General features: G+C 43.3%; 1 protein-coding gene across 1 annotated transcript in view; it reads right to left on the bottom strand.

Moving 5' to 3' along the window:
• Positions 1–3,678: 3,678 nt before the first annotated feature.
• Positions 3,679–18,327, bottom strand: part of JAG1 (jagged canonical Notch ligand 1) — a 43,859-nt gene continuing 29,210 nt past the window's right edge. The window contains exons 12-26 of the mRNA XM_077282599.1: positions 18,052–18,225; positions 17,466–17,616; positions 16,791–16,955; positions 16,588–16,701; positions 15,520–15,633; positions 15,304–15,417; positions 14,323–14,439; positions 13,937–13,964; positions 13,244–13,329; positions 10,001–10,114; positions 9,463–9,572; positions 8,060–8,299; positions 7,386–7,517; positions 7,007–7,154; positions 3,679–5,367 (exon numbers count right to left, since the gene is read on the bottom strand). Of these exons, the coding sequence (XP_077138714.1) occupies positions 4,913–5,367; positions 7,007–7,154; positions 7,386–7,517; positions 8,060–8,299; positions 9,463–9,572; positions 10,001–10,114; positions 13,244–13,329; positions 13,937–13,964; positions 14,323–14,439; positions 15,304–15,417; positions 15,520–15,633; positions 16,588–16,701; positions 16,791–16,955; positions 17,466–17,616; positions 18,052–18,225 (2,262 nt within the window). The 3' untranslated portion in view covers positions 3,679–4,912. The remainder of the gene's footprint in view (positions 5,368–7,006; positions 7,155–7,385; positions 7,518–8,059; positions 8,300–9,462; positions 9,573–10,000; positions 10,115–13,243; positions 13,330–13,936; positions 13,965–14,322; positions 14,440–15,303; positions 15,418–15,519; positions 15,634–16,587; positions 16,702–16,790; positions 16,956–17,465; positions 17,617–18,051; positions 18,226–18,327) is intronic.

Here is an 18,327-nt window from a genome sequence, read left to right as displayed (position 1 = left end):
GGACACCAATCACTAAGTGAACTTTCACGATGATCACTTACCCCTACAGTGTCCGAGTGGTACCGAAGATTGCGGGGGGACCCTCTCCACCGAAGCAATATCCATCCGGCTCGAGGACTTTCCGGCTTTAACAGATTGAACAGCTTTACCTCCAGGACGACTACTGCCACTAGAACGTCGCTGGGTGTTTGCTGCATGGGGCTTCTCCAGGGGTTGCTGCTGCTCAGAAGGCAACTGCTCCTGCTCCTGAGACTCCATTGTAACAATGGATACGAAGCATGAGGCAGCCATCGATGAATCTTTAAATAGCCGGCCCCCTAAAGGTACCTCCCCCTGATGGGGGGACAGCAGGCCAATCCCGGTGAACTGCCTGGTGCCAGCCAGTGTGTGGGAGGCCCCTCCTTTCCCCCAAGACCCCTCCAATGGTACTCACAGCTTTATTCCGGAAGTACCGCCGCAAGATTCTACCTAAAACGCCCCCACGCCGATTATGCAGGGAAGAACGCTGGGCGCCGCCATGTTTTTTCTTCCATAGACGCACTGCGCATGCGCCGAGCGTCATTGCTTCTTGCCGGACTAAGCACCGCCCCCCTTATGCGCGTCACCTCCGGTGCGCCGTTTCCGGGACGCTGAGCGCAGCGCTCGTGCTGCATAGAATGCCGGTGTAAAGGGGAAGCTCTAGCCCCGACGCCGGTACCTAAGAACCCGCCGCTGCGATGCACCGCATAACACGCCCGTGCAGAGGGGACGCTCCAGCGCACAGTGCCGGCCGCAAAAGTACCGCCGCTGCGATGTGTGCCACCAGATGGGTATCGGAGGGCCTCCCACACAATACTTACCTGCACCTGGCGATGGGACACCACTCGAGCCAGCACTCCCCCTGAAGGCTGCTCCTGCCGTGCTGTTGCCTACCCCCACAGCCCTCTGTGGTGCGGCACTTCCAGCGTCGCGACCAACACCGGGGAAGGGGCCATCCCGCCTCCAGGATCGGTGAGTCGGACCTGGGTCCCAATTTCTTCGCCTTTCTTCAAAAGGCCTCTGCAGGGTCCCCTGTCAGGGACAGGAAACCAACTGATGCGGGAGAGAGGTGCCGCCCTTTTATCTCTGTAGGTTTCCTGTCCCTGAAGGGCGGATCCCCTCTCTCGTTAGTGCTGTCATGACGACTGAATAAAATAAAGTTTTCTTTATCGGTCTCTCCTTTTTCACAAACAGATGCGCTTCATTCAAAGGGTATCTGATCTCGTAGAAATGTCCAGGAGTCATTGATAGTCTTCAGGACAAGTAGTTCCAGCAATACCAAGATACCATCAAGCAAGATCTGGTTAATACACGGTTGCCAAAATTTTGGTTACTGAATTTTAACAAGTGTAAATAAAGGAAGTTTTATATTTACCTCCTCCTTCATTGCTGGAGAAATCTGATCTTTTGTAGTTTGGTCAATGTGTCAGTTTTTACAATCAGCATTTGGTCAGTTTCATGAATTTTTCTTGGCTAAAAAAAAATAAAATGGATGGATGGATGTTTCTACAGCTTTTGTCAAACAGTCTGTGAAAAACAGATGGCACTGTGGTGCCATCAGCTTTTTTTCCCCACAGATTTGCAGACTTTCATTAGAGAGTTTGATCTGGAACTGGGATGAATATTGTACAAGTCTCCATGCTGTTGAGCGAGGGTTTTTATTTTTTTGCCCTCCTTCAGATTGAGAGGTCCCTCCATCTGAAGGAGAAAAAAAAAAATTCAGATATGTGAAAAACCATAGACCAGAGGTCCCCAACCTATGGCTCGTTGTCCTATAATGGGTGGCTCACGGCTGTGGGCCAGCTTGATGCAGCCAGCTATTAATAGAAGGTCTCCAGATGGTGGACTTTTGTAAGCAGCCAAAAACAGAAGAGCAGGTCAGGATGCCCATTTACTGGCCCTGAGAGTAATCGGGTAATATTTTAAGCTGGAAATAGGTTGATACTGGTAGTTAGAGGGGGCTTTTGGTGTGGCTTATGGCCAGCTTTAAGAGCTGAAGGTGGCTCTTAAGGTAAAAAAAAAAATAAAGTTGGGAATCACCTTAGCTCTAGCCTTAGCTCTTGTATCTATGATGAAAGTCTCTGAAAAACCGATCACACTCGAAAAACGGGATGTGTGAACAAGGTCTTTATTGGATTTATTGCTATTGTACCTCACAATTTCCTCTCCACCCATCGTGTTTTTGCAAATGACATCAATCTGAAAAAGTATTTCTTTATTTTTTTACATTAGAGGTGGTCAAGATAGATTATCCAGAACCTCTTCCATATTGAAATAGGAGAGACAGAGCCCATGGTGCCATTGCCGGTCTCGTGTATGCCCAGCATTTAGACAGCCGTCCTATTTTTTTTTTTCATCAATAAGATGCATGTACAATATCTGCCGATGCCTGGCAAGCAGACGTCAGCACCCACTTGGCATTTTTCAGCTCCCAATGCAAGAACCGCTAGATGACCCCTAAAGGCCAAGTAACATGAAACTCCTTATACAAGAAGGAAACCGAACCAGTCTCGTACCGGTATGCTGCCACTATTGACGTTCTCTTCTGTGCGGTCGTTGTTGGTAAAGAACACAATGAACACAGTCTAAAGACCACTCAACCAGACGAGACAAAAAAAACCAAAAGAGCCGACCAGAAATCAAGAGGCCTAAATGGTAATGTGGATTTCTAATTGGTAGTAAATATTCCTGTGGCGCCTCCCACAATGGATGCCACGGTGGTGTGCAGGTGGTAGGTGCTGGTGCATTTAATACATAACTGGAATATTATTGACAGGTGATAACAAGAAGTGTGCTGAACAAACATGAATTCCAATATCACAGGTTTTCATACAAAAAAAATTTAATAAATATTACTTTCCAAAATTTGTAGCCTTGAACAACACATCAAAGAGGCAGGGTTTATATAACACTAATATCACAATACAGGGAATCTTCTGGATCTCTGCGGCCAATGATCAGGTCACAGAGTTTAGCCTTTTGGTGTAGATGTATACAAAGTTTGTAGTGTAAAGGAGTTACACGTCCCATTAGTAACACAGGGGTCCACGTATGGAATGTTTTGGGGTTTTTTTTGGTCCGGACACACAGGCAACTTTTTGTGATAAGTGGCAACAAAATGGTATACGGATAACAAAAAGATTTTTTTGAGGGTGGGAGGAGGGGGGTGATGGAAAAGTACAGATTTAACCTGTCAAACCGGGAATTATTTTTGCACGGAGATGGAGAAAAAAAAAAATGTGCATCTGACAAAGAACAAATGGACATTAGACATCAGGGTCAAGTTTTTGCCTTTTCAGTTTTGGCCTGGCCAGCGTGCCATTACATCAAGGGGTTTCTCTTTATACTATAAACGAAAAAAAACCCACCCATGTGCCATATTGGAATGGAAGGCAATATGTTATGTGGAAAAGCAACAGTGATCACTGGTTTTGTACTGTTCAAGTATTCAAAATCTAGCTTAATAGAATACTCTGGATTATCAGCAGATTACAAAAGAAAAATTAAAAAAAAATATCTACAAGTGGTTCTTTAGTTACAATTTCAAGGTGGAAGAAAACAGAAGAAAATCAAAAATTTACAAAAATACAAGATTGCGGAGCTTCGAACTTCAGACAATTTGATTTAAATTTTTTTTGTATTTTTTTTTTCCTTTTTTTAAACATGAACGCTGACATTCCTTGTACATGAATAGCTCTACATGGCTCCTCACACTGCCTTGTGGCAGAATATCTGCCAGTCACACTTTTTTCCTTGTTTTCTTTTTTTTTTTAATTTTTAATATCAAAGCCAAAAGCAGCAAAAGTTTTTCTTCTTTTCCCTAAACTCTACCTCTGAAAACGGTTTAATTCTCAACTTACAAAAACATTTCTTTTATGCGATGCTTTATAAAGGTATTTAACATCTGACAAAATGTACAAAAGAAAAAAAAACAAAAACACAACAGCATTGAGGCATGTGCGCCCATCCTATTCATAAAAAATAAAACTATTTGTAGAACACCTTAAATTTTGGCATATAGTTAACATGTAACAAGAAATAAATTTGGGAAGTGAAGAAAAAAAATAAAATAAAAATAATGAAGCCACAAGCTTACAAAGCTATCAAAAACCTTCAACTCTAAACAAGTACATATAAATAAAAAAAGGAATGATATTTAAGGCTCTTGATTATTAAGTTAATAAATCAAATATACACAGTGATTAATAAAAAAAAAAAAAAGGGAAAATAAAAAAAAAAATATTTACAGGTCTATACAAAACTTCTACGTGACAATTCTTCATTTTACCAGCAACAGCTGACAGTCTCGCCCGCCGCCCTCCCAGATTCCCGACACAAAAATACAATAAAAAAAAAAAATAAATAATAAACTTAAATTTCGATAGTTGCTGTGGTTCTGAGCTACAAAGGCACTTTCAAATACAGAACTAGTTGTACATTACTATAAAAACCAAATATACAAAATTAAAAAAAGGATATATAATAAATATAAATTAAAAAAAAGGTATTATATCTAAAGGCTGTATTATTGTGGACACCAGTCAAAAATGTGGCGTGTTAAAAAATGTAAAGAAAAAAAAAGAAAAAAAAAAAAAGACAAAACTAGCTAACTGCAAAGGCAATGCACGATCTTCCTGGGGGTTTCAGCTTCGGCTGAATTAACATTAGGGCACTTTTCACTAGTTTTGCATAGATGTGAAATGCAGCACTTGGTATTCCAGCCAACCACAGCAACTATCTTTGCCAGTGTAAGCCAGCTTGTCAAAACTTAAATTAACATAGGGATTCTAAGTAAATAATAGCCTTCGACTCAAATATTACACAACAGTTTAAGAACTAGAGAGTCGCGAGCCCTTAACAGCAGACACCAGCTCTGCATGGCAGCGCCGCTCCGCTATACGATGTACTCCATCCGATTTAGACTTTGTGCTGTTTCTAAGTCTCTGTTGTCCTGTTTATTTGTCCAGTTTGGCTGTTTTGTGGGAGTGCCATTAGGCGGCTTTTCATCTCTATCTACTAGCGTGTAGGCTGGCTGTTTCACGTATCGGCTCTTCTGCTGGTGTTTATCCATGTCGTCTTCCTCTACTTCGGAGTTGTGTGTCCTTATTTTGGCGTTGATTTTTTTGTTTTCGTAGTCTTTGATAGGAACGCTGATGGATGCGTGCTTTTCTATGGGGTTTTTAATCTGGTTCAGCTGCTCTCGGACATTGTTGGTGGTGTTGTCGTCGGTGGCCGTGTGACTCTGGCTGCTCGGCTTCCTACGTTTCCAGATGCACCAGTAAAAGGCAGTGATCAGGCAGCAAATCCAGGCCACCGTGAGGATGGAGCTCAGCAAAGGCACAAGGAAGTCTAGCGGGAGGATGGAGAGGGGTTAGAATATGGTTTCAAGACACGCAAAAAAAAGGAGAGGACTGCCGTTTTCTAGAAATTAAAAAGGGACTGTAAGTAAAGAATAACTGTTCAAACCAAGTATAGGCGCTCAGTGCTTCACGGTGGGGCCGATCATTTATATACACCTTCCCACCTACTCGTTTTCCTGCAGTCTCCACTGCGTCGTCTTTGATTGACAGCTCTGGCTTCATAGAAACACAGAAAGGTGGAGATAGATGGAAACCAAGCATGTAGGAAGGTGTATAGAAATGATTGGCCTGCTGTGATGTGCCGGTACTTGGTTTGAACAGTCGATCTGTGCCGACAGAATTCCTTTAAGGCCGGGGTCACACTTGTGAGTGTGATGCGAGAAACTCGTATCAATACCCGGCACTGCCGCCGGCACTCGAGACCGGAGTGTGCGGCTGAATCGAAATACATGCATAGAAATACATGGAGCCGAACACTCCGGTCCCGAGTGCCGGCAGCAGCGCCAGGTATTGATACGAGAGACCAAGTTTCTCGCATCACACTCACAAGTGTGACCCCTGGCCTAAAAAGGACTATCAGCACAAAATGACTGTTCAAACCAAGCACATGCGCTCAGTGCTCCATTATCATAGCCAAAATGGTCAGTACATCTTCCCACCTACTGGTTTTCCAACTATTTCTTCACTTCTCTGGCTCCTATAAGGCAAGAGCTGTCAATCAAGGAAGAAAAGGTAGAGATAGATGGAAAACAAGGAAATGGGGAGGTGTAGAAATGCTGCAGATTTGTTGCACGTTACAGTATAATTTCCTTTGTGGATAAGATTGCACAATGCGGCCGCAGCCATGTATCAGTGATTTTCTGCGTGTATGACTCATCATCATTATGGCCTCTTTTAGGGTATGCAATTATAACTAGTACACAGTGTCGTAGCGTTGAATGAAGGCTGGAGCATTGATCGGTATGTTGTATGGGGCAAATATATCTACATAACAAAAAGGTGTTATCTGAGCAGGCTCTTGTGCCAAGTGTCTTTAGCTTGCTCAAATAAGGTGTGAAGAGTCCCTGCGGCTGCATGTCTTGTGGCTGGTTAGGCAATCCCTGTATGTGTTGCAGCTGTCTAAGAACCGTGAGTGAGACATGCAGCCGCGGGGACTCGAACATATTTTTCAAGCACGCCAAAGTCACTTAGCACCCAAGCATGCTCAGATAACACCTTATCCCAGCACGTTTACGAATCACTAACTCGTGGGCAACTTTAAATTTCAAAACATCAGCCATGGGACCTTGCTGAGATTTACTAATGTAAAAAAATATATATATATATATTAACTTTAGGGAAAAACTGACATTACCTAGAAATGTAAAATCATGGTATTACAACAATTTATGAAAGTCACTGAGGCCCAAGTTTCGTCTCTCGTTATTTCGCATTATAGTATACCAAATGGAACACTTCTGATAAGGACTTGTTCTTATCTCAGATTTAGGTCTAGGACAAAAATGGAGCGATAGCCGCTCAGCTTGGCCTTTCTTCAAACCTCCTAATTTAGGTTATGGATGCCCTAAAACGGCTTAGACACACAAGTAAGCGCTGTAAATCCTGGCATGTGTTGGGTATAGTCTCACCTGTTCTGCTTTTAGTATGTGTTTGTACTCGGACTTCTGCCACCGATGCGATAAATGTGTTGTTTCCGTCTCTTTTGCTTACGAGGTCGATGATCTTTTCCGTGATACTCTGAATGGTGCTTCTTCCACTTCTGGTTTCATCAGCAGACTGGAAGGAAACGCAAAGATCGGTCAGAAAATTATCTTTTATTGTTTTTCCTATATTATATAGAAAGTCATCTATGGAAAAATTACTGGTGTGTAAACACACACACACACACACACAGGCACACACACACACAGGCACACACACACACAGGCACACAGGCACACACACACACAGGCACACACACACACACACGGGCGCGCGGTTGTGTAAAACACCATATATCTTACTTACTATAGCAACGTGGATCTCATTGTTTGCCGAAGGAGACGGCTCGCAGGTAACGTAGATTGAATATTTCGCTGAAGCATTCTTCAGGATGTTAAGATTCCTCAGTTCATTGCAAATGCTTTCTGTGGTGAGGCCCTGAGAGCACAAACACCACAGGTTAGTGACACTAGAAAGGGACAGTTTGTGTCACGGAAGTCTGATAACCAACATGTAAAAGCCCAACGTTACATCACATGATTACCGACAGCGATCAACTGTGCGGAGATAAAAATAGTAATGTGATCGGATACAGACAGTGAACTTTTCCCATCTCCAAGATCCTATCCCAATATGTCGTAGGTGTAATAATAATATTAGTTATAAATGTAGTATAGTTCTTCTGATTTGCTAGGATTCTTGCCTCATGTGCAGGGCGTTGCAGTAGCTTAGGTATCCATGGTTACAACTAGAGTGACAATTAGCTAGTTACCAGTGGTCGTAACCATGGATACCCAAGGCCCTGCCCATGACGAAAGAGACATAGCAAATCAGAAGAACTATACTACATTTATAACTAATTAGTACACCTACTACATATTGGGATAGGAATACCCGTTTAACCATCTGGACAGTACCATTATAGGAGATATTTTTTTTAACCAAAGGTGAATACAAGTATATAGGATGGTCTCACTCACCGGGGACATCAGCTCCTTGTTGAAGGTGAAAGTGATGTTCACACAGTTATTGTCCTGATAACTGGCATTGGAGTTACATTTTGTCTTCACCGGCGGCTGACCAGAGGGCCAACATTCCCCGGCTCCAGTACAGGGAGGGACAAAGCAGTGGTCGTCTTTGATGGGGACACAAGTTTGGCCAGTGGGACACTCGCTATGACCTTTACTGTGCAAATCACAGCGCTGAGGGCCACACCATACCTACAAAATTAAAGCAAATGTTAACATACGGCAAGAAAAAAAAAAATATAATGAATAAAAACATAATAGTGATGTCACTTTTATATGGAGGCTGAAATTCCTTTAATCCTAATCTGATGCAGAAAGTCAAAACAATCCTAATTCCCAATACAGCACTGCACTATAAAGAGGGAACTGCGCAAGGCTTAAAACCATATGCTTACAAAGGGAAACAGTCAGCAAGTTTGACCCCGCCAAATAGTTTAGACGAGGATGTAGCCCAGTGACAGATGAACTCACTGGTACCTTTATAACGTCAATTTATTGCCCGAATCTTGAGAAATCCACGTTTTTAGTGGTATGCAAATGAGATGTTAAGTGCAGTGGGTGGGGGAATGCACTTAACACCCAATTTGCTTACAGATAAAAATGTGGATTTCTCCAGATTCAGGCAGTGGGTTGAAATGATAAAAGGAACCAATGAGTTAATTTCTCACTGTGCTACATGCGCATATATAACCGGGTTAGGTGCTTGTGGGGTACGGGCCGAACTTCCTACAGATTCCCTTAAATGCTCTTCTGTTTATGGACGGTCCAACAATCCACAAAATGTAATGAACAGGACAATCTATTGCTGATATGACATCATATATGCCATATTATATAGCAGCATGATCCGTCACACACATATAATGTCTATAAAGTGGAGAAAAAAAAAAAATTATAAATATATATATATATATATATATATATATATATATATATATATATATTACACACACACACACACACACATATACTACGCTTTAGCTATTATAATAAGTGTGTGATGTATAATATCTCGTACACACGCAGCCTAGGCCTTGCATAAGCTCGTAGGTTTATGTTCTGTCAAGCGAGGAAACATCTGAGCTCAGACGTAACGCATCATCTCCAAGGATAAAGAATGAAGTGCATGAGAATGAAGCACAGCATATCTTCAAAAAAGCCGGCCGTGTGTACAGCATGAACTGTGCGGCCCGATGACTGTGGGTGCATCGTTACATGGCGAAGACAAGACGTTCATGATTTGTTCAAAGACTTTTTTGTCATTATCAATGCGGAACTCGCTGTGATATTAGTCTGTGTGAACAGCTCTCTGGTGCCCCTGGGAAGTGTAAGCAGCCGGTCACCGCTCCTCTTACCTTCGAGCAGGAAACCCTTCCGCTCAGACATTGGCACGTGTTACACTCTTCATTCCACTTGGCACCATCAGGCATAACATGTTCGTCAATTATACAAGGCCGGCCTGTAACTGCAGAAATAAGAAGGTCTGGTCTTAGAATAATTGGTCCTCAACCGTCCTCTCCATTAAAAGGTGCATTCAGATGGCCATATAACACGGACGACGATCACATCGCAGTGCTCGGACTGGCCGGCGGCTCGCCCCACAGCTGCATAGAAACACACTGTCACAGTCCGAGCACTGCAATGCGATAGTCGGCCATGTTATACGGCCGTGTGACTGCACCCTAGGCGACAGCTATAGCTTCCATTGTAGGCAATTTAAAAGGGATATCATGAACAGAACAGATGCAAACGTGTACAGATTTCTACCACCCACAACACTAATGAATATATTGATTGGACGCCAGCATTCGGCAGATTCCAGAAGCTTTATGTGAACAGTCCTCTCGATACCTTCTTAGCATAATATATAAGAGATCAGGACATGGCTTGTACCTTCTTGACACTTTGGGCCGCTGCGGCCGGGTGGACAGATACAACGATAGCTGTTGATCTCGTCTATGCATGTAGCTCCAAAGGCGCAAGGAGACGACTGACACTCATTGATATCTAGAAAGAAAATTTAAAAAAAAAAAAAAAAAAAAAAATTTGAAACCAACTCACTGAAGCTCATTGTGCAACATAATTAATATGTCCTCCCCGAGTTACTTGGCTGTTTTACTGCTAATTACATCACGCAACCTTTGTAACAGCAATAAAAGCAGAACGTATGCAAACACTAAGAGCGCTGGCTGCAAAAGGAAGAAAAAAACCATGATGAAATTCAAGATGTAGTTAAGAGTTTAAGGGCAAAGGTAAATGTTCTGTCCAAAACTTCCAGGAACTACAAAGGTTAAGTGATTATAGTAGAGAGTAAATGATGATGGCCGCGAGCTGCCCATTACTGCAGCCTCCATGTAAGAACTCACTATTTTTTTATAGTTAGATGTAACTAAACATTACAGATCAAGAGGAAAATAAGAAGGTAGCAGATAAAACTATGCAACGGACCACTGCATAAGGAGGCACATGTTAGCACCTTGGGATCTCCAAGAGCTGTTCTAGGGTTTTCCAGCAATGGAAAGAACAAAAAGTTTGCTGTGATCAGAAAACAAGATTTGAATATTTTCCCAGAAAACAGCTCAACTGGTAGGATGAGTCTAATTCACTTAAATAGGAATAGACTGCAGTACCACACATGGCCTATAGACAAGGGTGGTGCTGTTTCTGGTAAAGACTAGTGATGAGCAAGTGTACTCATTGCTCGGATTTTCCTGAGCATGCTCGGGTGGTCTCCGAGTACTTGTAACTGCTCGGAGATTTAGTTTTTGTTGAAGCAGCTGAATGATTTACAGCTACTAGCCAGGCTGAGTACATGTGGGGGTTGCCTGGTTGCTAGGGAATCCCCACATGTAATCAGGCTGTCTATCAGCTGTAAATCATGCAGCTGAGGCAACGAAAATAAAATCTCCGAGCACTTACAAATTCTTAGAGACCACCCGAGCAACGAGTACAGTCGCTCATCACTAGTGAAGACCTTTTACACACTCACACGAATCCTAAGTAATAGAATTAGTTAAGGAATGGTTCGGTGAAAAGAAGTCATCTAACCACGGGAGAGGTGATGAATGATTACTACTCAGGTGGTAAGAAGGGGACACATTGATTCTTGTTAGGATGGAGCAGCAGTGCCCCTGCCAGAACACCACTACAGTTATTCTCTTTTGGTGTTGCTTAAAAAAGCCAAACGCTGCGCTCGGCAGTCATATAGACAATGATTAGAGCGATGGCGGCTCCATTGTAAGGCAGATAAAGTGCCTGCCCTGGTGATCGGTGAGGATTCCAGTGGTTAGACCCCCACCGATCAACAAGGGAATAGGTGATAACTTGACAAAACATGGCCGATACTGAAATATAAAGTTCACCAGAAATTAAGTCCACACATTATTATGGGCAGCTTTTCAGACAGAAAACACAGTAATTTTTCCTAAGCCAAAAGGTTGACTTATTATTTTCCACTGTAATAAAATGTGGAGCCGGTTGAGTTACAAAGACGTTGGACGAGCCGTCTACCTCCTCCCCATCATCATCATCTTTCCCTTAGAAGTCCAATCTCTTCCTCTGATGCATAAACACAAAAGATCTTCCCTGCCTGCAAAGACCTGCACTCAGCACGCTGGCCGGAGCTTCTAACGAGCAGGCAGCGAGGGAGGGATGTCGTTATCCATACGCCAACTAGACCCCGCTTGGCTGCCACCCAAATCTGAGCAAGCCTATTCATAAATGGGTGTGTGAAAGGTTCCCAGCTGTATTAGCACGGCTATGGCTTTCCAAGAGGAATCTGGTGTGAAATCTACTGGGATAACATTTGGGACAGAATGCCATTTAAAAAAAAAAAAAAAAATCAAGGCTGGAGAACGCCAGGATGGATGGAAATTTCATTCTGCGCCATCCCAAGGCAGAAGTACGGGGAGCTAAATCGCAACTTAACGCTTCCTTTTCCAAACAAAATAAAAAGGAAATGTGAAACGCGTTGAAGGACATAAAACTTATTACAGGCTGACCAGTACCGGATTAGGAGGGCAGTGCAGGGCATATTCTGATATACAAGTCTAAATGAAGTTAACCAGATCAGTGGTGGCCAGTTTTCGTGTTTTTGGGGGCCACAATGAGTCTTGTTGTATGTAGGGTCATGTACAGTATAATCTTGTAGAACTTCTGGGTTCAGCAAAAAAAAAAAAAAAAAAGGTAGTAAATGGCTTAAACTATTAAGTGTTTTACCAGATAAATGCCCACCACCCTGGTCCGTTTACTTAAGCGCAGTAGTCAAGTGCCATCCACTGCTGCAGCCAATGATTGGCTGCAGCAGTCACGCGATACAGGTTTATTCATGTGTCCAATGGGAGGATGGCAAAAAGTGCCACAGCGGCAGAGGATTTACTAGGTCAAACCCCCTTATAGAGGCATTTCACTGCTATGATATTGAGGACTTCTCTTCAGGATGGCTCTTCAATGTCAAGTCAGCGGTGCACAATACCAGACACCCCACCGATCAGCTGTGCTCTGCTATAGCTGAATGTCAAGAATATTGGAGCTGACCAGCACCGCTCCAGTAACAGTTTAGTGGCTGGTGACAAGTAATACAGATCCGTTCCTTTCCATTTGAGTATAGGCAGAGTTCTAATTCTGAAAAAAGTGGAGAGGAAAAGGCGGTGGCGTCTTTGCGCTGTAGGGTGCGCGCACAGCGGCCCTTCATTATTTGGTGAATATTGGAGTTGTCCCGCGCACAATTAATCCAGGTGAGTGATCCACATCCCACCAATCACCCCGTGGTCTCACACAGGGAACGCTCCCTTTTTCTCTGCATATACTACAAGCTTTGATTCTCGGCAGTGGCCAGTGAATAGTTGATGGAGCGGTGCTGTTCAGCTCCGCTACCGCTTACATCCAGCCGCCAGTGCGGGGTGTCGAATCTTCACCAATCTGATACTATGTACCCCTGGGACAAGTCCTAAATGTCATACTTTAAAGGATAAGTAAAGTTTGCACTTAGAAATAAAGGATATCAATGGGGTTGGAGGCCAGAGGAGTCGTATGCCCCAGTAACAATTCCCAGTTTTAAATGTGCCCATTACATAACAGAAATGCTGATTGTTTCCCCAGATACGGTCACCCAGAAAACCCCCCCCCAATACTTACTAATTCTACAGTCAGGACCAGCAAATCCAGGCGCACATTCACACCGGTACCAGTTGTCTCCGTCCACACAAGTCCCACTGTTGTAGCTGAAAGAACACAACATAGACGTTAATTCTCCGCAACAATAAAGCATCAACGTTTATTTGCATCACGGCAGAGGAGAATTTATAGAAATTCCCGAGTTTCAGATGAATATAGAGAAACACTTCAGTCTTTTGTGTAATTGAAAAGACTTTTACAGGTTCATAAAAATTCTCTTTACGACACGAGCTTGTTCCCTTTACACAATCATTATCATATACTTCCTAGTAAAGATGCAGGCGACCAGACGGGAAAGCGCAGTTCTGGTAACAATCGGCCTTTTTGATATATTTCCCATGTAGTAGTACATGTAGTAGTAAGGATCCCTGTACAGAGGGGGCAAGGATGCCATTTAGGACATGCAATCCCTTTTGCAAAATATGTTGCTTGCCCTCATAGGTGTCATAGTTCAAAAGGGCAGCAGGGAGGGAGGCGGGCAGCAGGCATCTCCCCACCTCAATACTCTGGGTGGTCAGCACATTTTAAAAATTTCTCTTAAAAAAAAAAAAAAAAAGGGAGGAGTCCTTGAGACGGTGCATATTTGGCATTTCCCTACAGGGGTGGATTTTCCATGTTTTGCAGTAATACATATTTGTTTGCAGTTGTGCTTACCATGGATGTGGGCTGCAGTCATTAGTATCTAAAAACAAAACCAAAAAAAAAATAGAAAATTAAACACAGGTCGGGAACCACTCTAAACAAAATCAATCATGGGGTAATTTTATGCATTATAATAAAATCATGCAAACACAGGAAGAGACCCTTATAGGCGAAAAGGCACAGGATAAAAGCGAGCGAGGGGAAGCAGAAAAGTCATGTAGGAAAACACTGGGCAACATCTGTCTCTGGTTATCTCAAGCACAACTTTCTCAAGCCCAGGTGATGCTTCGCTCTTCTGGTTTCAATTTAGGGTACACAGGGGTGACGGGATGAGCTAAAAGGTCTCCACGTGGATACTCCCTCCCCCCATGCAGGGCAGCACTAGCACTTAAACTTACTTTGAGAGCATGTCGGACCTTCCCAGCCTTCTTTGCAAACACAAGTGAAAGAGTCCCCGCGGACCACGCAAGTTCCACCGTTGAAGCAAGGATTTGGCAAACAGCTGCTGTTTCTTGCTATGAGGAGAACAGTGCAATGTAAGCATGAAGCCGATCATGCAGCGGAGGTCTTAAGAGCAAACAAGATGTTCCCTGCGAGTTATTCCCTGCACATTGCAAGCAACAAATGCCCTCCATCTGCTGAGGTCCTACAAAACCTAAACCTAGAAGATCACAAGTCGTAGTGTGAGGATCTGTGATTTACTAATAGTTTAGTGGCCAGTACTCCCAGTTTCCTTCCAGTTATTAAATGGGATTGGCGGGATCAACCAACATTTGGCCAAAAGGCATAAAAAAAAAAGAAAACTACCATTACTTACATGACGATTCTTCGGTTACTCCAGAGCCAACACTCCCACGATCTCTCCATTTACTTCTCTACATTTGAGACATGGGTACTGCGGACGCCAATCACAGACCCCAATAATGATGCCAAGGTGGACTAAACAAGACCCCGTTTAGGCCAGTGATTGGCTGCAGAGGTCGTGTGGATAGATGGCGTGTGACCATCGCAGAAAGGTGAACAGAGACCAGTGGGGAGTCTTGTAATGGCAACGCAGGAGCGACGGAATTCAGCAGGTACCGAATGATCATTTTGAGCAAATTTTTTTTTTATTTTTTTTTTATTTATCGAAGAAAATTACGGAAAAAAAAAACACTCTTAACAGATCTTATAGGACAAACAGTTATGCTACTGGCAGTGGTTTTTCCAGTACTTCTTTGGATGCACCTACAGCACTTTAGCGATTACCAGGGCAGAACCTACATTGGGCTTCCCTAAATGTTAATTTTGGGGAACCAATTGACTGTTTTGATAAATACTGTCCCTGTCTAAGAAGTGTTACAGTTCTACTACAGGATTCATCCCTCTGGTGAACTTACCAATATTACAAGTGGTTCCCTCCCATCCAGGAGAACATATGCATTTAAATGTATCGCCCTCGTCGTAGCACGTCCCACCATTGTTGCAGGTGGACTCGTCACACTGGCTGTCTTCTGTAGTAGAGGGGGAAAAAAACAAAACAAAACAAAAAAACATGGTTATAGATTCAGCACTCAAAGAGATCAACATTTATCCTCAATTAGAAACACACTTACGGGAGTGGCACGTCTTTCCTTTCCACCCATTCTTACATTCACAGTAGAAATCATTAACCAAGTCTCGACAAGTACCTCCATTGTGGCAAGAATTTTTACTGCAGTTATTTATGTCTATAAACAAGAGCAACAGATATAGCACATGGTTAAAAACAAATGTATAGGACGTAAGGATCGTCAGGTGCCGCAGTAATCTGGATCAGAGAATCAAACCTCACCAATCTGTAAAAAGAGACATTAAAAGGGGTTGTCTGATTTTGTGGCGAGTCTGCAGCCTAGTGATGAGTGAATGTGCTCGGCTAAGGGGTTATCAGAGCATGCTCAAGTGCTAACCGAGCCTTCAGCGTGCTCGAAAAATGTCAGAGTCCCCACCTGACACGGCTGGGCGAGAGCCGCAACACATGGAGGGATTGCTTGCTTGTTAGGCAATCTCCACATGTGTTGCGGGTGTCAAACAGCCCTGAGACATGCAGCCGCGGGGACTCGAACATATTTTTTGGAGCACGCTGAAGACTCGGTTAGCACCTTATCCAAGCACGTTCGCTCATCACTACTGCACACTTTCCAATCCTTATATCCTTACACCGCATGCTGTCAGGATTCTCTGGCACTGCAAATGAGAGCGGGCCAGACAGAGTATGTGATTTGCAGACTTCCAGCCATGTTCCCACTGGACGTGCTCGGCCTCGCACAATTCACTTGCATTGAGCGAGGCCAAGGAACATCTAGTCGGCAAGTGACCTCATGTATGGAAATCATCTACTTGTGGTCACGCTCTCACTGGCAATACGGGAGAATCCTGACCGCGTACGGTGCGCCCGCTCTAAGGCTTTAGTAGTCTGCAGTCATATAGATTAACTGCAGACTGTCACCACAAACCCTGGAATATAATTAATGATTTCGATAGAAATGAAAAACCGACAATCCCTCAACAATCGCTAAAGACGGACCTACATCTCCAACACTAATGTTTAACCCTCAACATAGCCATTTACAGCATCACTGCTTGCTCCAGGACAATAAGATTTTCCTTGGCAGATCAGATCACGAATTCTTCCTGCCACTCACTTATTTCACAGTACGTTCCTTCCCATCCTTCGCTACATATGCACTGGTAGGAGTTCACCCCATCAATGCAGGTCCCACTGTTTTTACATGGGTTGCTTTCACAGTCATTGATATCTGCAATGAAAAACATATATTGTAATATCTCATATTATTCATGGCAATGACATCTCAATAAATATTTATATACACAAGGGTGCACTTACTTTCATGACAATATGTGCCGGTGAAGCCCTTGTTGCATTCGCAGGTGAATTTGCCACCAGCCTGGCTTTTGCATTTCCCATGTGGTCCACACACATTCGAAGAAATATACCTTACTCCTTCCGGGGTGCTGTTGGAAGCCACCGCAACCGTGCAGCTGTCAATCACTGCAAGATCGGAGAACAAACCATGGATTTTTTTTTTTTTTTAAGCATTTTGGGTGGAAATTACTAAAAGCAGCATTATATTTATCGCCAACAAGTAAGGAAATGCAGCATTTCTAACTGGACGTCTCAGATTCCACCATGGATGCGTTTTTTGCCCAATTTTCATAGGATTTAATCCCAGTATGATGAATCTGATGCAGATATTACCTCTAAAGTCCAGAGGCTAAGTATTAAAGTGGGACTTTGTCTTGTAGAACTTTCCTTTTTTTTTAAAAAAATTTAATTTTAAAAACACCAATTTAGAATTCCATAATAAAATGGGTCAAAGCACTTAATTGACCCATGGAGCGAGACTATGGCTTTAACCCCCTAGACACAGCTGGATTTCATCCTCTTGCTGTGAGGGTCATGACCATTTACACGGTTGTTGCACACATAAGTGATGGAGCTGTTGGTGGGAGCCCATGATATGGCAATGATGGCCGGCACAATGACGGGCGGCACGCATACCTTCACAGGGAGTAGTGCGACAGTGGTCTTTTAGCTGGGAGCAGTTCTTTCCCTCGTAGTCCTCGGAGCAGTTACAGAAGTAATCTGTGGCCAGATTAAAGCACTTGGCTCCATTCTGGCAAGGGTTGGGCTCGCAGTAATCTATGTCCAACTGTAAATGGGAAGCAAAAAAACTAAGGTTTTATTATTACCCCATTCAATGCTAAAGGGAGCAGACGCTCTGGAATCTGACCTTTCCATCTCTCTGCCTCCATTAATTTTACGTAAAGCAGAATGTACAGCCTTGCTTTCCCTAGATCTGAGCCGACAGATTCAGGATATAAAACAGTCACCAAAGGCCAGCAGCGAGCGAGCAACAAAACTTCTAACACGCAAAACATTTGCGATCTGTTTAACTGAATGGATCCGATTTCTCTTACTCATTCCACCCCCGACTTTATTGGCAGACAGCTGTAAGGAGTATGACTATATAGCAAGCCTGGCTGAACAGAAGGTATTTAGTGTACAAATCATTAGGAGGAGGGAAAAAAAAAAAAATAATTGGCCTACGACCATTCCTTAAGGTTTGCATTTCACCAGCGCTCACCTGACAGAGGTTTCCAGAGAAACCAGCAGGACACAGACATTGAAATCCATTGATTTCATCCTGGCAGTGACCCCCATTCAGGCAAGGGTTGCTGGCACATTCATTGATGTCTTTCTCACAGCGCTCCCCTGCATAGCCGGGCGGACAGATACAGCGAAATCCATTAACCAAGTCCTGCAATTAACACAAAAGGAAGGCTGTTTACTCAGATCCAACAATAACTTGTTAGAAAGGAAAATCCCCCCCCCAAAAAAAATTATCCTCAAATGAACGTAG

Source organism: Ranitomeya variabilis, chromosome 2 (assembly GCF_051348905.1).
Source record: "Ranitomeya variabilis isolate aRanVar5 chromosome 2, aRanVar5.hap1, whole genome shotgun sequence".
NCBI classification, from domain to species: domain Eukaryota; kingdom Metazoa; phylum Chordata; class Amphibia; order Anura; family Dendrobatidae; genus Ranitomeya; species Ranitomeya variabilis.
Note: the sequence above shows the minus strand (reverse complement) of the source record. Positions and strands in the feature narration are given on the sequence as shown.